At 38.6% G+C, this 22,299-nt stretch overlaps 2 protein-coding genes across 4 annotated transcripts in view; one reads left to right on the forward strand and one right to left on the reverse strand.

Moving 5' to 3' along the window:
* Window positions 1-3,936: 3,936 nt before the first annotated feature.
* On the reverse strand, window positions 3,937-11,842 carry commd7 (COMM domain containing 7). The gene is made up of 9 exons (XM_079679519.1): window positions 11,691-11,842; window positions 10,772-10,825; window positions 10,314-10,416; window positions 9,300-9,356; window positions 9,078-9,115; window positions 7,817-7,907; window positions 6,219-6,268; window positions 6,069-6,117; window positions 3,937-4,678 (listed from the first exon to the last, which is right to left on the reverse strand). Exons 1-9 carry the CDS (start codon window positions 11,769-11,771, stop codon window positions 4,602-4,604), a joined length of 600 nt encoding a protein of 199 aa, XP_079535645.1. The 5' UTR covers window positions 11,772-11,842; the 3' UTR covers window positions 3,937-4,601.
* Window positions 11,843-12,765: 923 nt separating this feature from the next.
* dnmt3bb.1 (DNA (cytosine-5-)-methyltransferase 3 beta, duplicate b.1) overlaps window positions 12,766-22,299 on the forward strand; it is a 41,449-nt gene continuing 31,915 nt past the window's right edge. For 2 of the 3 annotated variants that reach the window (XM_079673557.1, XM_079673558.1), the window contains exon 1: window positions 12,766-13,125. In XM_079673557.1, coding sequence (XP_079529683.1) covers window positions 13,094-13,125 — 32 coding nt within the window. In that variant the 5' untranslated portion in view covers window positions 12,766-13,093. The remainder of the gene's footprint in view (window positions 13,126-22,299) is intronic. The other variant, XM_079673559.1, reaches the window with a different exon arrangement.

Genomic DNA, 22,299 nt, shown 5'->3' on the forward strand with positions numbered 1-22,299 from the left:
TGTTGGAGGAGATGGAGAGGACGACGAGGACTTGCTACGTGGAGGGGAGCCAACGGCAACCGGACAAATACATGAGGGAGGCCTGATACGTCACTCATCTGGAGGAGAGGACCAGGCGTGCGTAGAGCAGAGTGGAGAAGAGCGATCACAAATTACTTTGATTTGTTGTTTAAATAGGGGGCCTACAAAACCTATCAGCCCCAGGGCATGATGGCAGGTTAAGGCGGGCTTGCTTACCGTGATACCGGGTTGGATGTAACACTCCACATAAGGATAATTTGACCTGTCACATTTGATGACTTCCTTCAGTGATTTATTGCTCTCACAAATTGCTCCCTGTTTTTCAGCAGTGTATTGCTTTACTTTCTCTGACTGGTATAACCTGTCTTTGTTAGCTGCAGTGCACCGGAGCAGCCAGACAGTCTGTGCTTTGCTCAAGGGCACATTAAAACCTTTTAAACAATTCAGCGTTACTAATCTCACGTGGGAGAATTCAGTTATCGATTTAGGTCACAGTCATTGAGAACCAGACCAAAAAAGTTCCCACACTGTCATGATAGCATCTGAGGTTAACCGTTAGACCTATGTAAACTGACAGTGTCAAGGTGAGGTGTCATAGTGATTAGTAGCTTAACATTTCAAAAGTCTGGTTGGTGTAGGACCGAATACTGAAAAGAAGTCTAAAAAACGACGTTAACACAAAAGTATCATAGCAGATTAACAAATGAAAAAATGAACATGAACTAGTAGTTTCTTCTTTTGAGACAGTGAAACACTTACAATTCATTTTTCTAAATAGTGAAACATTATCGTGAACTAATTAACTTTCATCTTTGTCAACTGAACTTCACACCAGCTCCTGTCAAGTGTGAACTTGTATTTTAATGGTCTTATTGTTTTATTAGCCTACAAAGTGAGAAAACATCTGGAAAAATGTCATAAGACAAATGCAGAACCATAACACAGCAAGTCACTTTTAGTCACAGATACAATGAATGTATTACAACTGTTTGATTGTTTCTGGGTTTTTTTAAACAATACATTCAATTATAAGAAATACAAAATAATTGAGAGAAACACGAGAGATCTTTGCACATTTCTTGTGTGGAGGAGAACAAGTCGTAACATGTCCAGTCACACGACGAGAGAGAGAAGAGGAGGAGGAGACAAGGAGAAAGTGAAGAAATGTGAACTTAAAGATAAGACTTAATTGACAGGAGGTAATCCCTGAGAGAGGGGAGTTAGAGAACTTTCAAACATGAAAGTGATAAAGATATGTTCGAAGAGTGGGATAGTGGTTGGATAGGGGCAGTACACAGTATGTTTGTATTGCAGAGGAGTCACATTGTAATCTATCAATCATTCATACCCAAACCTACTGACAAGGAATGCCAAAGTTATAACGTATATTAATAATTTGCTTAACCAATAGTTTACTTGCAAGTAATAGTTTTGCGTTACTTGGGGAAAACAGCAGGGGGAGTGTTAAATGAAGAGGCATTTTCAAAGATGCACTAAGTACAGTGCAGATCTCTGCTAGGGGGATGAGTTGAATATCTCTGAATAGTCCCGCCCGGCTCCTTTAAATTAAATATGGTGGTTTAACAGGGATTTATTCATATCATGCCTAATTTCAGTTGGTCAACATCGTTAAACTTTTTTATGTATGTACATTTTTAAGCAAGAGCAAATACCAAATTGTGTCCACCAAAAACCCAGCTATGCTGTTATCCTGAAATGCTTTTTGATTACTAGAAGAAGTGGATGAGAGAGAGTGTAAAACTTAAAAAAATATATTTATCGAACATAGTTAATCACCGCAACCATGAGAGGTCCTTGACCGTGCACTACACATATTGGGTAGATGGGTCTGGTATATGAGATTAGACTAAACGATTCACACACTTTGTATCTCTGTTAAACACACATTATTAAAGAATAGAAGAAAAAAGCATCAGAATAGAAGTTGATTTCAAATGTTTGTTGGGTAGTGTGTGACAATTAAATTGGTTTAGATGAGATAAAAGCAGTTGTTGAGGATTTTCTTGCGGATAAAACCCTGTTAGGACGTGTTCAGACTGAATCCATCACTGCCATGAATTAAGCTTTTATGTTGGACATGTGAAGTTTGAAACTAGTGGAGCACTTTTTAATGGAGGCAAATGTTCAGTGTGTCTGGACACCTAAACACCTGCTGAAAGTATATATGGCAGGAAGATTAATACAAGATTACCTCGGGGGAAACCCTTTTGTGAAGTGAAGTCTGACACAGCACAGACACTAAAACGGTACGCCAAAAGGAAGAGTCCTATCGTGTTTTGATTTATTGCATGTTGGAGGAAATGAAGAGAGGACTTGGGCGGTCTGACAGAAACATTGAGTTCTTAATAAAGACTATTCAGACTGTTAGAGACCCACTTTATGTGGTATCCCCTCCCCACTATCATTTCGTATGAATAATGTTTTGAAAAGGACATAATAAGTGAGATTTATGAGAAGTGAGAACATAAGGTAGATTTGGTGGCTTCACTTGTTTTGCAATGTTCAGACTGATGTTTCTATTATTATAAAAGGAGATTCAATAACCGAAAGACTTTATGAATCGATGACGATACGTTTTATTGAAAGGCTGCGTTTTATGGTTCCTAATAAACTGACACTGTGCATAACAACCCATTTATTTTTCCACATAACTTCACTTCCCCCCAGAGGGAGTTTTCTCTCCCACACACTCTCCCTCTGCATGAAACATCTCCATTGGACTCCTTTGTTTACTTCTGTAACATGGTGACATCATTACGTTGACATCACTGGGGGACATCTATAAGCGGTTGACCAATCACAACAACCGCGACAGCTGTAATTCAAGTTTAAAAGTCTCAAAAAAGCTACAACTACTGTCACAAACTGGATGAATGTGAAGTATTTTGTTAAAGGAGGATGAAAGCGTAATCAAGGAGCACTATTGGAGTGACTTTGATGGTTATTGGACTCAGGATTAATTCATTTGGATTCCCGCTGAATGAAGAAATTAAAGGACGGCGCGGAAGTGGATCCAATTCACAAAGGGATTAAACTGTTTATAACACATGCTCAAAGTAAACCGGATTCTGCTGATGTGTTTATGTGGATTCAAAAGTTGTAAATAATCTACAAAATGGAGGAGACCGATCTGATCGGAGCATCTGTGACAAATAATCCAACTGAAACCGGCATGGACAATGACTATGTTTTAAAAATGCGCTTATCCAGAAAAGCCTGGTTTGGACACTTTACGGGCAGAAGAAACATTTATATTAAAGAAAGAATTATACATTTCTGTCTTTTTATGCCTATAATAGCTACTAACTTGAATTTTTATTCAAACGAATTAATCAATTATTTTTTATATTTTATATTTGACAATCATGTATTGCATTAGAATTATATGTAAAAAAAATATAGAAAAAAAAAGAAAAAGAAAATTGTAAATATGATATTTGGCCTCAAATCATCTGAGGCCTGGTGCCCCCCCTGCGATCGTTTGGCGCGACCCCCAGGTTGGGAACCACTGCTCGAGTGGGATAAATGCACACAGAGAGGATGGTTGGATCAGCATCACAACGCTCTTTTGTATGACACTTCCTGACATGCAGCACACATCAAAGCTCAGGACAGAAAGGTGTGAGGTTTAGGAGATGTACTGTTCAATATAAGCAGAGAGTATTGCTAAGCCAATTAATTTATATAAATCATAATTTATAGAAGTGTGGAGGAATAACGGCAACAAGTAGACACACGTCAACTAATTCCTCTGAAATCTGCCTCCAGGTCAGAAGTCAGTGTGCGGTAGTTTTTGCCATCAAGCCTTTCACCACCACTTCATTTCAGTGGTGGAATGGGAGCATGTTTGTTTATTTTTGATAATGACATAATTAATAATTATTTACATCACAGTTCTTTCTAACTGCACTCCATCTTTAATGGAATTAACATTCAGTTTAATTTATTTGAACAGAACAAGAATAAACAACAGCAGGATTCAACTTGATCAAACAGGTGGGGTAAGGTAAGGTTGGATTAAGTTTCTCTTTTCATTTTAAAGGTTTTCTTTTGGATAGAGATGCAAAACATTTCCCCCACAGGGCTCGCTCAACTTCCAGGAGAAAGAATCGATGGACATCAGACATCCTTCTCAAAAAATTAAAAAAGGACTCCTGCTTACTGCAAGAAAAGAAACCCAATAGAAGGAGCTTTCCACATAATTCAAAGTTGAAGGAACACCTCAAAATGTGTGTTTTCATTTTTTTATTTTAAGAATATTTCAGTACAAATGTTAGGCAGTAAATCAATTGTATTTTTATGTTTAGCTTCAGTCATTTTGCCACACAAAGACACAGAACATGACGTGGTACATTCCACACACACACACACACACACACACACACACACACACACACACACACACACACACACACACACACACACACACACACACACACACACACACACACACACACACACACACACACACACACACACACACACACACACACACACACACACACACACACACACACACACACACACACACACACACACACACACACACACACACACACTCAGCTGAAACACTCCATGCTGGCCTTGGCTCTCTCCATTTCATGTAGGAAGTTGTAAAACTGTGGGAGCGTCAACTCTGGAAGACATGAGGGCGGAAAACAGGGAAATGTTAGAAGATAAGACGTACTACTCTGTAACACCAGAGATTAATAAATAAAATGACATGTTGACTACTCCTTTTAACACTTAATAAAAAAAGATAAGTTTTAAAATATCTTATATTTTGTTTCTTGACAGCTTTAATCGTTTGCTGTTCAAAATTGGTCTGTTATCACAATTGAGGAAAAAAGGTCCTGGGAATACGCAGGAGTGCTGAGGAGTCATGGTGAAATCCATCTGTTTTGAGAAGTGGGATATTGGAGCTGGGAATGACGTCCAAATGATACCAATTGACAATAACAAAATGAAATGTTGTGTTATGATTTGGACATCTTCAGTGAAAAAAAAAGAAAACAACTAGTAGAAACTTGTCAGCTCTAGTTGATAACGTGACGCATCATAGACTTCAAGTTATAAACATCAACTACTAGCAATCACACCAAAATGACAAAGTTAGCTCCTGCAGGCGAGAAAGGTTTTGGTGTGTCAGAAAACAATCTAGCATTTGTGATATTCCTGCTGTTTGACTACCAGTGTTAAGAACACTTAAGACCCCTCACTTTGGATATTTGTAGCATGTATGAGACATATCAGCATGCCAGATGTCTTATGTAAGTGTTAACACTCTTAGGGTGTGTTAAAAGACAAGTTGACTGGTTAAAAAACTGGATTTCAATAGTATTACTTTTCAGCTGCAGAGGATCGTGAAAATACTTTGCACACCTGTTTGTGATTTTTCATTTTCTGACCTTTATTGGTCATCAAACAGATCATCAAAGCATTGATCACTGCGTTTAAAAAACGGCAGTTTAGCTAGAGGGGGATTTCTGGGATAATGAACATTTATTATGCATTACTTTTTGGAATTGTCCAGTTGAAGGCACAAGAACAATTCCACATTTCTCATACGCTCACAGTCAAGCCAGTTTTTCCTTTCTCTTCAATTTGAATGTGGCGTAATGTTGCTATTGGTAAAGAAAAATACATTTGTAGAACTTTTCCATCTCCATCTCAGTGGATTGAGCTGCATTTCCCCTCCACTGCTTCTGCAAACTGTACATGGGTGTTGCCTATAAATACATTTCTGTCTCTCTGTCAAGCAACACATCAGCACATGTTGACATTTCAGTACCATGAGAAACCTACCTGTCTGATTTACTTCTGGATTTGAATAACTTTGGGATCACTTGATATCTCATCATATAATTACTAACCTGTCACATATACTCAAAGACTTGCAGTCCATGGATTTGCTGTATTTCTTAATAAAATATTAATTTAAGTGTTTTTACTTATCAGGCCTCAGATTTTGTGGTATGCAAAATACAATCGATTAAGTCAGAACTGTTTGTGTAAGTATCGCTCACCCATGTAAACGTTTTCAGTGGAATTCCCCTTTCTGACCACCAGCTTCAACTGCAAGAGGAAAAAACTGTGTTCAACAAAACTGAACAAACATGTCCCGAACTTTGTGTGTGTTTTATGTGTTGTGTGTGTTGTGTACAGGGTTTTTATACCTGAAGAAAGATGTTGCCAACTTTTTGTACTTCACTGGTGCCGACAGTCACTGTGGGATTCAGAAAAAACACATCATGATACATAGATTTATACAAAATAAACAATTAAATCTGATATATGACTTTAAAAGAGGGTACAAATAATCATATTGATCGTTCTCGCTGTTTGAAAGTGTGTTTCAAATACAACAACTCACCATCCTCCATGGATTTTGATGATGGCTGTGTTGAGTGACCAGAACCAAATGTGCAAAAGCTCAAAATAAATTGCACTTGTTTTCTTCTTCACTATAAATGTTCGGTATTGTATGGGAGTGATTCCCATAGGGGTGAAACATTTCCAGATGTATACATAAGAATTCAAATGCTAAAAAAACGTGTTAATCAATAAATAATATTCATTTTTCCCCTTAAATTATTTTCTAATCTTACACATTCTATGTTATGTTTTGTATGAATGTCCTGTCCGTCTGTAACTTTGGTTCGTATTGTTGTTTGTTTCTTGAAAACGTCGCTCTTAAGATTAAGACTCTGGGCTCATTGAGCTTTACTGCATAAAGAATATGTTAAATAAAACAAAGATATAATGTAGTATACTATAGTGTGCACTTAGAGTGAATCAAGCACGCTAGATATGTGTGTGTCTGTTCTGAAGTGAGTTTCAAATGATGCTTTTGTACTTGATTTGATATTTTGTTTAGGTACACTGTCACTTGCAGTTTATTGGATTGATGTAAACGACATTGTTCTCAAGGTTCAAGGTTCTTTATTTGTCATACGAACATAGCTACAGAGTAGTTATGTCGATGAAAGTCTTAGGTCACAGGCTTCTCCAACAGTGCAACATAATAATACAGAAAAACAGACAAATATAGTGCAAGTAAATATTCAAAAGTAAATACAAAAATTAAAATAGTTTAAAATCTATCTATGAGTAATCTCAGTTGAAATGCTGCATGTATACTACAATAATATGTCAAAAATACTCCTAGGAACATACATATGAGGGTCCCAGTTATATTCTCTATTTTGAAATGTGTCCACGGCAGAAAAACAAATGAAACCTCTAACACGGTTGACTTGAATAGCAACATGTTAAACAAACGGTGGACATATTGTTCCCCAGACGAGTGAGTCTCAGACATGCAGAGACAGAGTCTGTTGGCCCGGCTGGAGCTTTTAGCATTTCAACGACGGCGCAACAGAGTAAACTACAGAGGAGCGCTGCACGTACAGGCGCACCCCGTCCACCCCCCGCCCCATAAACTGGAGCACGTCAGGAGTCTTTTAACATGAAGATCAGCTCAACAAAAGCTCTGCACAAAGCTAATGACTCCTCTGCTCAGCGTATTAGCATGTCTATTACCTGCAAGTCTTAAGAAGTCATCAGGTTGTATGAATAAACAATGAGGCCTGATAGAGTCCCATCGGCTGCACACGCGTGGGGTGTTTAAATGAGCCCGAACAAAGAAGATTACAGGCTATGCTAATAGAGGAGAGCCTCTGTGATCGTGAATATTTACCTTCAGTTTGAGAGGAGACAGATTTAAAGTGAAAGTATATTTTGGTGAGAGGTGAATTTGATATGTCTGTCTCACCTCCGAACTTCCACTCCATGTCCATCAGCTGGTTGACCATCAGAGTCTGTCCCACAGCGAGTCTGCACAGCGCTGCAGAGTGCTCCCCCCACTGCAAAACACACAGAAGTCCTGTGCTCATTAAATGATACCCAAAGGCATTTTATGTGACTAAAAAAGCACAGAAGGCTACATAATTAATGTGACTGGTCCCCTTGGTTTCCTTGCTTAGTTTTTGTTCAATACTGTACCTAGATTTCTTTAATGTAATGTAATTGCAGGATTCTTGGTTTTCTGAGGCATTAATATGAAAGGCCTTAATTAGTTTCTGACTATTGGAAATATGGGAAAATATGTATTACCAAAACATTGTACTACTTACTTTTCTTAACCATCTCTTTTTTGACACTTAAATAACGATAACGTGATGCTAGGCATTCACACTATCCATAAACCATACTTATAAATGATGTGAACAGGGTCTTTATTAAGCAAATTTCCCCAAATATTTGTTTTACTTGACAAAGCAGACAATAAAAGGAATAGACATTTTGAGCAGTGAAGTTAATGAGGGCAAACCAAAAAGCATATTTCTTAATCCAACACTCATATATCTCTTTGACTAAATTACACACATTTATAGAGTTCTTTGTGAATTTTAAAGTAATGCATTCATTAAAGGTGGGGTAGGTAAGTTTGAGAAACCGGCTCGAGATATACTTTTTGTTATATTCCATGGAATGCTCTTAACATCCCGATAGCAATAAATATCTTAAGTGCTTTGACAAAAAATACATTCAAAAATGTCATCTGTGGAAGCCGTAGCACTGTAAAAAGCACGACCAATCATCTGAGCCGGCCCGGCTAAAGTAACTGGATGGCCTACCTGCCTGTCAGCCTTCCATCTGTGCACAAACTTATCTCGTGCCCTCATTCGTCATGTGCGCGTTCGTGTGTGTTGGAGGAGGGGCTCTGTAAGGAAGTGGCAGATTTTTTCCGGTTGTGTATTTTCAAATTCTAGCGCACTCGAGCTGGTTTCTCAAACTTACCTACCCCACCTTTAATGTAATATTAGTTCACTTCCATTCACTGTCTATGAAACTGTTTGCAGACCCCCTGAAAACCTCTGTTCTTTCATATGTATTATACTGGATCATCATCATTTTAATAATGCTAAACTAAAGTGGACTTTTCCCCAGATTATTAATTTAAGATTTTTCAGAGGGTGCTGGAACACCCCCGAATCTTCATATTTATGTCTTCAAATAGTAGTGAATGTTACCTGTTGTGAAAAGTGAGCCGCCTTGTCCTCGTTTAGCCCTGAGGAATCAGATAAACAGTATCGGTTTCACATATAAAATATTCACAATAATGTATTAGAAACACTGTGGGAATCAGGTATCACCTTCGTTACATAACATGCTGTCATGAGAAGATACATTCCCGCAGCTTTACTTAACCCCAGTTATAAATTGACCCCGTGAAAAAAGATTTGTGTGTATACCTAATGACACAAGGTCCTCTCTGATCTGCTCGGCTGTCAGGCTTTTCTTCATGGCGCCTGAGGAGAAAACAGAATCACTGAGATGGAAAACTTCCTGAAGCTGCACCTCTTCTGTCACTTCAGAGTTTAAACTTAATTAGTATCAAGTTGAGAGTTGTGGGACATTTCTAAACGGGTGCATTCATGACTGTATCATCCTAAAAAAGAGATACAATAGGTAGCATTAGGGTTGCATGATACATCACTTAGTTTGAACTGCTAAAAGGAAAGGGAAACTTATACATTATTAAAATACAGGGTGACATTATGTAATAATGTACTGGTTACACTCAAGTTTGTGAGCAAAATAAGTCCAAGCTATGTAAAAGATCAACTTAAAAAGTTGTATGGGATCCTCAGTGAGAGATATTTTTAAAGATTTACTTAAAAACATTATTTAAGAAGACACACAATTTTCAGGATCAACCATAATGCCTAAAAGATTATGCAGCATGTGTTCCCTTGCTGTTGGATAAGAAGACGCTAAGTTATCTTAAGATTTGAAGTCCCCAAGTAGAGAGTGGAATCGACTTTCTGATCCAACTCAGTGTATAAAAAGCAAATAAACGTATTCCACAAAATGTTGCAATATTCGATTCTATTTTTTAATAACTATGTGTTTAAGGACAAAGTCATCTAAATGTATACACCTCACTAATTTTAAATGCTGTTCAACTTTTCAACGCTCTTAAACCGAAGAGGTTTTCTGGTGAATATCACAATGTATTCTGGGTAATGTAGGAAATCACTAACTGGAGTAGATAAGCGTAGCAGAGGGACATCGACAACAGAATTCCCACCACATTATCGCAGAGTAACACCTGTGGATAACTGGATTTATTATGTTTGTCTGGCTGTGTGTGTGTGTGTGTGTGTGTGTGTGTGTGTGTGTGTGTGTGTGTGTGTGTGTGTGTGTGTGTGTGTGTGTGTGTGTGTGTGTGTGTGTGTGTGTGTGTGTGTGTGTGTGTTTCCCACCCTGTGGTACCAGGAGGACGCTCTTCATCAGGTTTTTCAGAGGACCAGCACTCATCCCATGTTGCCCTGCAAACTCAGCGAGCTGCTGCATGAACCTCTCTGTCTACACACACACACACACACAAACAAACACACACCCAATTTGAAGCACTGAAATTGATGCATTAATTTGCACAAATACACAATAGGACAGGCAACGCTTTGCTTCGGTTCAGTTATCAAGGCTAATCACAGAGTCCAAAGTCCCATTAACATCAAAACTGTGAGAGAGAGAAAGAGAGCGTTGGTGTGTGTGTGTGTGTGTGTGTGTGTGTCTGTGTGTCTGTGTGTCTGTGTGTCTGTGTGTGTGTGTGTGTGTGTGTGTGTGTGTGTGTGTGTGTGTGTGTGTGTGTGTGTGTGTGTGTGTGTGTGTGTGTGTGTGTGTGTGTGTGTGTGTGTGTGTGTGTGTTCAAGCTCACCTCTTTAGGCTCTAGCAGGAACTGGAACAGAATTTCAATCAGACGAAGAAATTGCTGCATAGAAAGAAACATGAAAGTCTTTATCCATTTCTAAAAAGAAAACCTCACCATGTTTTCACCGCCTCTTTATATCAAGAAACTCAGAGTTTTATCAACAACTCACAGGATGTTTAGTCTATTACAGACATTGTATCTACATTTAGAACTTTTAATTGATATGCATCTATTGAAGCTGTTTGTGAATTTTTTTAAATAAACATTTTATAAAAACAACAGCCAACCGCCATTTATTCATTGATATGGTACTTTAATTATTATGCTATTATATTATCATAATATCAATGGCATAAATGGGTCTTGTTGAAACTGCAATAACATTTTAAATCTCAGATATTTGAATCCCCTAAAGTTTAGTATCAGTTTTGGTCTCTATTCTTTTCATTAGCTTTAGTGAAAGTTAATGGCTGATTGGGGGGAGGTGTAGAAAGGTATGCAAAAGGTCCAATGTTGTTAAGTGCATTTACATATTTACATTGTGCATAATTGGTATTTAAATGTTGGTATTTTTGCTTTTATTAAGTAAGATTTGCATGCAGGAATTGTATGTGCAGTACAATAAATCTACACTGTCATATTAGTAATTGTATTAAGTAACATATTTCTTCCACCGTTCACAGTCTGCTGTCACATGATGCATGTGAGCTGTCAGCTGGTGTAGATAACGCAAACCTTTCCAATAAACAATGCAATTCAACTTTAAATCATCAAAATATATTAAATCTATATTCACACATATGTTCGAAACAGACTCAACCCTAAAACATGAGTACAGCTCAGAAGTACAGCTCAGTTATCAGCTAACATTGACTAAACTTGCGCTGTTTGTTGTCTCCGGTTGTAAACATCGAGGTGTATTTACCTGCTCGTTTAGTTTGTTCAGATTCTGAAAGTCGGTGCTGACAGAGTCCGATAAAACATCTTTAGTGAAGTTTAGCTGCATCTTTTTATCTGAGAAAACCCTCAAAACCGTCAGAGCTGCTCCGTTTTGGACTCCACTTCCGGGTTCTTCAGTGCGCATGCGCGGAAAGCAGAGTGAAATATGCAGATCCTTCATCATCAAAAAATGTGTGTTATTACTAAAATGAACTGATGAAAAGGGCTCATTGTGCATTCAAATGTTCCCTGTTTAAATATTATATATGATTAATTAATATTAATGCTGTTAATGTGTGTGTTGCATTTTACTGCTGTCGATGAATTGAGGGATTATCTTTATGTTCTATTTGTCTCTCTTTGCAGTTGGATTGCTTGCTCTTGTTGTCCTTTTATGGTTTTTTTTGAGCATTTTCCCTCCCTTCTTTGTTGTTTTGAGTCGACCCTTAATTAACGTTTTGCAGGTGAAGACCGGTCTAGTTGGCCTGTTCAGTATTCAATTGTGTGGAGATGTTTAAGGTTGTTTAAGGTAAAAAATAATACAATAAAATGTGTCAATTGCAATGCTTTGTAATGTACATTGCAAATGTTGTGCCTGTAGCATCACCATGTTTTTCCTCCTGATTTACAACCAGTTTATATGCATAGAAAAGACGTAGGCTAGTAGCTGCCGCCTCACTTACTTTCTTTTTTTGTGAACTGTTTTTTTAGAGAACTTTTCACCAAACAGACAGTTAAACGTGTCAAAGATTATGTGAGTCAGAGCAAAAGAGAGTAAAGTTAAACTTTCATTACTATTATTGATATATTTTATTGCAGTATTGCATTGCTGCAAAGCTGTGATCGCATTATTATGTCATATAAAAATATATTTATCTACACTTTTTCTTATTTCACCCTTGCTTTGGCAATGTTAACTCTCAACTTTGTGAAACAATGAGTTCCTGTTCCTAATGTTTAACCTGCCTGGTTCAGAAAATGGGAGTGGTCATTCACACGTGGGCGGCCAATTTGCTCTCACCCCTCCTTCAGGAAGAGCTGAGCACACGAGCCGACCCACCGCGAGGATCAATCAGTGCACAGAGGATACACGCACACAGCACGAGAGGGAGGGAGAGAGAGAGAGAGAGGGAGAGAAAGAGAGAAAGAGAGAGAGAGAGAGAGAGAGAGAGAGAGAGAGAGAGAGAGAGAGAGAGAGAGAGAGAGAGAGAGAGAGAGAGATCTGCAGCAGCATGCTTCCACAGAGTGATCAACTCCTGCAAGAGCTCTAGTTAGACTTTTGCTCAGTGCTTCAAGTTGAATGCAGATTTTAGCAAATTTGTGAAGACATTTTCCACAAATTTGACTCTTCAGACAACAAAACATCTTCGTGTCATTTCCCAGCCGTGGATGAGTGCAGTGCAAAAAGCGTGGATGGTTATGTAAGTATGTCTCGCCGGGGATGGCGTTTTTTGCAGGAATTCACCGAGCGAATAATTAAACTTCACATAGAAAATTTTTAGTGTTTTTATTTGAAATCACATTTGACACTTTCCCGTCGCTCTTTGTGGAGCCTGGCTCATTGTAGGTATATTGTTCTTCCTAATAACATCGTGCACTTGCAAAGTTTATAGCTCGGTAGTTTACTTGCCCATGTGCACGCTGGATCCGGCTGAATGTAGGAAACATCTCACTAATTGTCACGCAGACGTTAATAATCGGTTTGTTTCGAGTTTATAAAGCATGTACATTTCTTGTATTCCTATAAGGACTGTGCAGACCTGTAGTACACACTGTTTCATTTATGGTGCGTCTCATTTACAGATTCAATTATTTGTATTAGCAGCACTAATAACCTTTTTTATTGCATGTTTAAGTCTTTCTGCATTGATTTCACGTTAATTAAGGCTTTTGGCCATTCGTCGTGCTTAATTGATACTTATTGCGCTATTATTACGATTTTTTTCAGTGTGGTTGCAGAAAAGTGTTTTTAGACTAATGATGTTATAAACCCCCTATGTATTCGCTGCAGGGTTTTCTATGACCTGAAGGTCTTGTTTTAACGGAATGACTTCTTGGGATTGCACCACAGGATTTGTGCACTTTTTTGTTTCCTGGTGTTTGGACACGCACTGACGGTGTAGGTTTACCGGTCGAATTTCCTCTCAGGATTAGTGCTCTATTGTGACTTGGTGATTCATTAGTAGAGCTTTATATTGTATGACATGCAGGGTGAAATATCAAATTAAAGTCTCTTTCATGTTGGAGTCACTGCAAAGTGCAGAAAGGAGCCACGCGGTGGAAAGGGGAGGAGCCAGCAGGAAAACACAGACCCCTCTAAAGTTAACACTACAAATATACTTGAAAAATAATACTTCAGAATGAGCAAAATATTTCAGTCCAACCTCCTAATTAATAATAAGGAGAGTTGAAAAATCCATTACGTTTTGTTTACACTGACATTTTTAACCAGAATTGTCCTCACATATCTGTGTACTAGAGTCCAATGAGAGAGTGTTCAGGTTAGGAATGCAATTTACTTTGGTTTTCATTGTCAGATCTAAATTATATTAACACCCATCACACTTCTTTTGAATCAAAAATCAGATAATTGTTCATTTCGTTCCCGGCAAATGAACAAAAACAAAAATATATTCAATTTATAACGATATAAAATGTAATTTAATTTTAAATTTAAATGATAAAAAGCATTTACCTGCTGCAAAAAACTTTGACTTGAAGTGTTTAAGTGTTTTATTTAACATTTGTAGTGTTTTCTTTGCTGCTTGCTGGAGTTTTATGTATCTTTTTGTTAACCACTTGAGAATGCATGCAGTTCTTTGAAATACAGATTCTAAATGATAATGGATAAGTTCGCTGGATAGCTCTTTGTATATTTTATCTTTTATATCTTACCTAAAAAGATAGGTTCTTTCACAACGAGCTGAATGACCTCATTCAGTATTGATGATTCTTGATTGTTTAGTTTATACAAAATCCTGAGGAGATTACTGTGAGTCACACTATACACACAGGTATTAACGGAGTGCAAGACACATTTGCCATCCATCATTCAGACTAAAAATGTCCGATGCCCACTGAAACTGTACTGGTTATGACAAGAAACTTGTAGTGTTATTACCACTGGAGTTGCACAGTAAAAAAAAAACTCCACGTTTGTGCCATCCAGCAGGTTACATTTGTCTGTGGACAGATTGATCATGAATACCCCCAAAAAAATCAAGAAAAAAATTACAATTGTTTACTAAAATTATATAATAGTTTTCGCTTCAAATGTATGTCATGTTTGGATCAGGCAGAAAGGTCAGTGAGTTTAAGAACCAGTTCATAATCGATTTTAATGTGTGACATGTGTTGCTAGCCCAGAGGCTGTGACCTTTCAACCTGTTATTAAATTGTAGTGACAAAGAGAAGTGCAATAATCTAGATTTAGTCCCCCACCACATGAGAAAGGGATCTTTTCAGTGCCAGTATGACCAAGAGTAACATTTGCAAAAAAGTATCCTTTTAATATATCTTCTTGGAGTGGTGTAGGCCCAATGTGGGCACACTTTTCTTAATGTTAGTAGTTGATGAGAAGGATATTCTTACTCTAAACTTCAACTGTAAGGGCCTGGCATCAGCTACGTTACCACTCTTGTAGTGATTCATCAATACAGCCTTTTCTACACAGGAAAGGAACAAGAAAAGGTATATGTAACATGTGGTCGCTAGAAGCACATCCTGCTCAACCCTCTCCTGTTAGCCAAAAAAACCTGTGGCTCTTAAACTTGAGTTCACAAACCAACAGGTGACATATGTTTATTACTTATATACTATACTTTGGAAACAATGCATCCCAATTTATATACTTTCTATAGTATTTATTACCATATTATACCTCTCCTTAAATTACAAATGTTATAGTATATGTAGTTGTCTTCGTAATGGAGGAGTCAAGTCTGTACAAAAAGATAATTGTTAGCTAGGTAAGAAAATGAATCATTATAATCTATAACTGTATGGTTATAATCTGTTTCAGATAAGATTGCGAGCTTCTGCATTTTCTTTGATTCTCGTCCAGGCTTGGAATTTCGTCATTTTAGGGGCAAGGCCATTTGGCCTTTGGTGTAGGGCTGTACTATTCGGGTTTCCATTTCGTTAATCGGATATTCATTTTTTCTTATTTTTTTTCCGGCAGCCGCATTGAATTGATTGAAATCTCCAATATCAACGTAAGAGCTTGTGCCTCTTCGGGGGGTGCTAACACTTAACCATAAACATTATCGTTTACTTTCTCCGTCTTTATATGTAGGTATTACTTTTTCTCCGTTAATCTCCATCACGTTGTTTCCATAGCAACAACAACTTCCTGTCAACAGCGCTAACTCTCCTTCAAAATAAAAGCATGTCCATACAAAATAGGAAGCCAAGCTAAATTAGACTTAAGACATTATACAACTGCAACGAAAGTAACAAACACAATGCAATATCCTTTTCGATTTCAAAGAACACGAATTGGGTTCCATTAACAAATAACTATAAAACAACAATACTGTAGAATAACAAAATGAATGCCGTGAATAAACCGAAATACACACGTTGAAGCGGTTCGCTGCTGATTACTACGCATTCCCCCCCTCCCGTGCGGGCCGAATATTCGCTGCTGATTGCTACGGAATATCCGGAGCCCGAAAAATGGTATTCGGGACAGCCCTACTTTGGTGTCACAAATTTGTGTAGGGCACAAAGGCCACATGCCAGGGCACTAAGGCCATTGAGGGAAAAACATTTATTTGGAACTTACAAATAAATAACTTCACTTTCTGATAACAAAAACACACGAATGACATGGGAAAAAAAAAAAATCGCTTTTTTAATATCAATAATGTCAAACATTATAATTAGTATTACCTCCTTAGTATTACCATATATAAAATGAAATACTCTACTTTGAATAATTAGTGTTTGGTATGTTTTCTATCTACTACTTCTCCCATTCACAAATCAAAAAATCTAAAATTCTATTAATATGTAACAAATATATTCCATTTCAGAGCAGAAGAAACAGCCTTCAAGGGTCAAACTCTGCACATACATCATTCAGCAGTGCACAGTGAAGCTCAAACAATCAACTGTATGAAAAAGCAATACTTTGAAACGCAAAAGTCTGTGTGTGTGTGTACGAGAGTCTCTTTAATGACAATTTTCAACTCAAACCTCAAATTCGCGTGACGTGTTCTCGCGGTAGCCAATCAGCAGTGAGGATCTCAGCCACTGATGTTGAATCAGAAAACCAAAACAGCAGCCGTTAGCTGTTAGCACTCAGAGAGCTCACAGCTCCTCATATCTGTTCAGAAACTGGACAAAAGTTAAACATGTACAAACCACAGACTGTCTGTGTTTTGGGGGTTTTCGCCTGCCGTCTTGTCTGCACACTTGTCAAAGCATTCATTTATGGTTTTTACTAACCATTATCAGTATGTTGTTACTTCGGCATCATTTTGAAACGTGTATTACAATTAAATCACGGTCAAATATGTTCATTTTCTTGTAGTTGAGTCTACCACAGTATTTACATGGATATAAGCCAACGCACGCCGCCGTGTTGACGGGCCGTGAAACCCCAGCGATTAGAGCAATGCGAATATTCGCATCGCGCCCGTTGTGAACGCAGCATAATGCAGTTCAGACACCAGACCACTGCTCTGACGCTTTTAAAGCAACTTCGAGATTTTAACAGTGTGATGGGCACAAAGGCCATGGTGGCCGTAGGATGTACAATTATTTGTGGGGCAACACGTCCAGACCGAGGGGAAACGACGGCCATGGCCGCCGTGAAAATCCTACCCTGTTCTCGTCACAGATTTCTGAGCGAGTGGTTTATATACCGTACGAGCCTTCAGTCGTACAATAGGCAACAAAGTAGACAATGTATACACATTTGGGCTTGATCTGAGCCTGAAGGGGCCATAAAGTATATGACAGACAAGGAATGCAGCCCCTAGAGAGAGACCCCCCCTCTCTCACACACACACACACACACACACACACACACACACACACACACACACACACACACACACACACACACACACACACACACACACACACACACACACACACACACACACACATTCATGTTCATACCCTTTGGGGAGTGAACAATCCCCTCTTGCAATGCGGTCCCTAATCTCTTGCCACCAGACACAACTTTGATGTGAAGCCCCCCCCCTCCAACTTCATGTCCCCTTTTCCTGGGCCCCTCACTCTCTGCCCTCCATCCTTCCTCTAATTAATTCTCACTTCTCTGTTTCTTAAAGCTGAAAGCTGTTTCAGAAAAGATACAGTTGTGAACACACTTTAATTCCAGGATGCAGAGCCAGTATAAACACTCAAAAAATATCAACTACGATACAAACAGCGTTTATTTGAATTGGTCTTAGTGAGCTCATTTAACAAAGACAGAAAGGTAGTTAAACAAAGTAGAACATAGATAAGTCATAATCCATAATAAAAAGCATGAAGCAAATGTGTAAATAAGATAAAATCAAACTCATAGGAACACTATAGATAAAACCTTTCACTTTATCAAAGTGTATTGTCCTTTTTAAGAAAGAATGTAATGGGTTGAGCAAAAGTGGAAAGAAATCATAGACGCATACAGTCAATAATAACTATATCAAAGTCAATTTTAGATTGCAATACCTGTCCTTAGCCAGACCTAAGCTTGAAAGAAAGTGTCACACAAGATATGCAACATGCTGCTAAAAAAAAAAAATGGTCATAAAATGGTGCCGAAAACTCCCATTAGCATCTAATATGTTGTAGATTTTAGCAACGTCTCTATGTAATCTTAAATATGTGTTATCAGCATACCATTCATATCACTACACTCACCTAATCCTGTTGATTCAGCATGCACATTTACCTAGTTGGTAGTCACATTATGTTTAATATCCCTTCCCAATAATGATAGATGCTTTTTAACATACTTAACCAGGAAAACCCAATCCAGAGCATAATTACATTTATAGGCTACCTGTTTGGGCTGCTGTTGTGTGTGGGTCAAATGTCAAACGCGTGGGGAGGAGGAGGAGTAGGAGGCGTGAACATCCTGTTTGAGTGATGAACTCTGTCACCTCTCTGCAGCCGCTGGAGGGAGAGTCCCTGATCTCACATTATATGTATTTATGTCAGAGACTGTTTGTGTCAGTCCTGGGGCTGCGACATGAATCCTCTGCATTAGAGACTCAGTTAAGCTGTGATTTTAACAATAGTAACATGCTGTTTGTACATAGAGAAAGTGATTTCTCCTCTGTCCTATAGATGTCATGAAGATCTCTTTGTAGTCTGACTACATTGTAAGAAATAGAGCACTCACAGTCTGAATTAGACATACTGTATGAAATCAGTATTTCTGTCTTTTTGGTCACATGTAACTTTATTGTTGGTGTTTTCTCCTTATAACACAGGGTGTCCGCGGGGTCTTAAAAAGTATTAAAAGTTGATAAATCAATTTAGTGAAAATTAAGGCTATTAAAAAGTATTAAACGGCATTTTCCAAGGTATTAAGAAGGTCCACAGCAACGACAACATGAAACATTGAAACACCCTTTAATTTACTGAAACGACATGTCGGGAAACCCCCCAAGGCGGCCTCATGCATAGCGCGCGCCGTAAAATGCTGCTTATTATTTTAAGTTTCGTTGCCTTGCTCCGCTCTGTGGGGGGGGGGAACTAAGCGACTACGGGTAACGGGTCCCACGGTGGGTAGACCGGCATACGCAACGCTCTGGGGGTCCAACGGCTCCGTGTGTAAGCCCTATATGATCATTTTCTGATAACGATGAAATAGCCCGCCTCCCTCTCCCCGCGTCTCCTGCTGCTGCTGGGCTGTCAGAAGAGGGGGAGGAAAAGAGGCAGGCACCGTTTATTAAATATTATTATATTATTATACAGAGAACAGAGTCGTTATCAATTTGTTTGAAAGCTCAATAAATAACAAAGAAGACCTCTGACCGGCACTTTTCTAATTTTGTACGGAAGATTTAAACTTTAACGGACATGTTGACCGGCGGAACATTTTTTTACGGAAACTGCCGCACGGTCCCCTCGTTCCTTGGAAGAGGCGGTGAGGTGGGTGTTTTTCATCTGCTGTGGACTACCGGAGAGATATACAGCAGGAGAACACGCCGTCCACCGCGGAGAATAAACAGAAGGGCAACCATGCTCCGGGGTCTTCTTCACTGCTTTTGGTGTATTTCGGGCGGTCAGCAGCGCCACTTACAGGCCTCGTTCCAGCATTTCCAGCGGTCTAGTGTGAACGGACACGTTAATGAATCGAATGCGTGTGAACGGAAGCCTTTTTTGCGCTTGCGTATGCGTCCTCGTGGGGCCGGGGTCTAAGCCAAACTATATCCGGTCACAGAGATCTGCTATTTTAAAGTAAAGTCAACACATATCAACCCTAAATATAGTCTATATTAAGAACGAAAAAATCATCACATATATATCCTTTTTTGTAAACATATGACAAATGTGTGAGGGTGATGACGTCAGAGCATCGTCCTATGTGCCAGGGCTTAGCCCCGGGACAGCCCAGCCCAATTTAACCCCTGGGTATTTGTGAGGGAGCTCCTATATGGCATTACCCCGCTGAAGCTCACCAAAGTTTAACATATTTCATAGTTCAAAGTTTTTGTCAATTGTTTTGTTTATTGGTCAAATACTGGTTTCTAATGGTTTCTGAGGAGTTTTACTGGAATGAAAGAGCACAGAGTACAGAAGCAACAAAGCAGCATACTGCATTAAACCTGACCTTCACAGAGAGGTTGAAGTTCATGTGGAAAGGAGGCTTCAGTAGTCTGTCTACACTCTGTTTAGTTTTGCTATCTTACTATCAATATAGTAAATGTGAGGTAAAGTGTGTAGCCAATGTAACCGGTTTAGAACTCAAAGTTGGAATGAGGTCTTAAAATGTATGGAAAGGGTCTTAAAAAAGGTCTTAAAAGGTATTAATTTGACTTCAGGATTCCTGCATATACCCTGTAACAGAACGTATGGCTAAATAGGCAAAACCCCACTCCATTTGGCCACGTTCAAACTAGTACAGCACAACGTGATACAAATATTAAGATCTGATCTTTAACCCCTTTTTCATGTTACCCTGCATCATTGAGAGACTCCTAGTGAGGATAGTCAGTGGATTAAGTTGTATTACTGGATGCTATGAGGTTGTGTTGAAGTCTGCAACAAATGTACAATTTATAACTGTGATTTATTGTAGAAAATCCAAAAATAACGTGTACTGATGTCTAATATATACTTAACAACAGAACATATCAGCAAATTCTCGCAGTGGAGAAACTGCCACAAGGGTTTTTTTTCTTGTTATAAAGTAACCCAAAGTGGTATTGCAGTCCATTCATACATTTGTATTTAACAATGTAAATGGTTGTTAACACTGACACAGAGGGTTTAGGTGAGTGAGGTAATTGTTTGTATTGGATAAACAATGCTGACTGTGCAATAATATATTTAACATTCCCCTTCACAATCACTCATTGTCTTTCCCCTTTTTGCATTTTACAATTTCTCTCAGTGTTATTATTTTGGGATTTGTTTCTATGTGTCTCCAGGGAGATCAGATAAACTGAGGTCTGCAGGTCTCTCTGCAAGGGCTCGTTTGACAAATCCTTTGACCTGCCACCTCCATGAAATTTAAACTGGCACACACACACACACACACACACACACACACACACACACACACACACACACACACACACACACACACACACACACACATACAAATACATACATCTGGATTAAAATATTCTTGGAGCAGCATGGAGACTCTGAAGAATGTACAGTCACACAAAGGACAGAAGACTGCAGTGTTACCACATACTTAATACATGTACAAACACATACAGTTTCACTTAATGTGCTCAATCTCTCTCTTACACACACACACACACACACACACACACACACACACACACACACACACACACACACACACACACGCACACACACACACACACACACACACACACACACACACACACACGCGCGCGCGGCGCACACGCACACGCACACGCACACACACACCCCTGACATGCTTGTGTATCTGTTTACTTACAGGTTTGTGTGGGCATGTCTGATCTGCTCACAGAAAACAGGAGAGAGCTTCCTCTTACTTTCTCTACCTTTATTTTTCATGAACTCCAGATACAAACCTGTATATCTGTGTTTCTTAATCCAATATGTTTTACAGTTGGCCATATTTCATCTTGACATCTAAAGCCATACAACAATAGAAATGGTGTTTAATTGGTGGAAATGATTGTTTTTACATGTTTTGGAAGGACATTTTTGGATTGTTGTGCTTTATATCACTACCTCTCTTGAATTCAGTTATTCATACACAAAGAAGCTGTGACACAGTTTGTGCTAAAAGGACTTTTTTAGTGTTATAAATTCATAAATATGAAAACAGACCTCATTCGGAGGTTCAAATGTACAAAGAGGAAATCCGTTGTTTATATTTAAAAAATAATCTTGGCTGAATTAATTTATAAGAAGGCCCTCTAGAAGCACAGAAGTTGAAA

The sequence above is a fragment of the Notothenia rossii genome (genome assembly GCF_949606895.1).
Source record: "Notothenia rossii genome assembly, chromosome: 4".
NCBI lineage: Eukaryota > Metazoa > Chordata > Actinopteri > Perciformes > Nototheniidae > Notothenia > Notothenia rossii.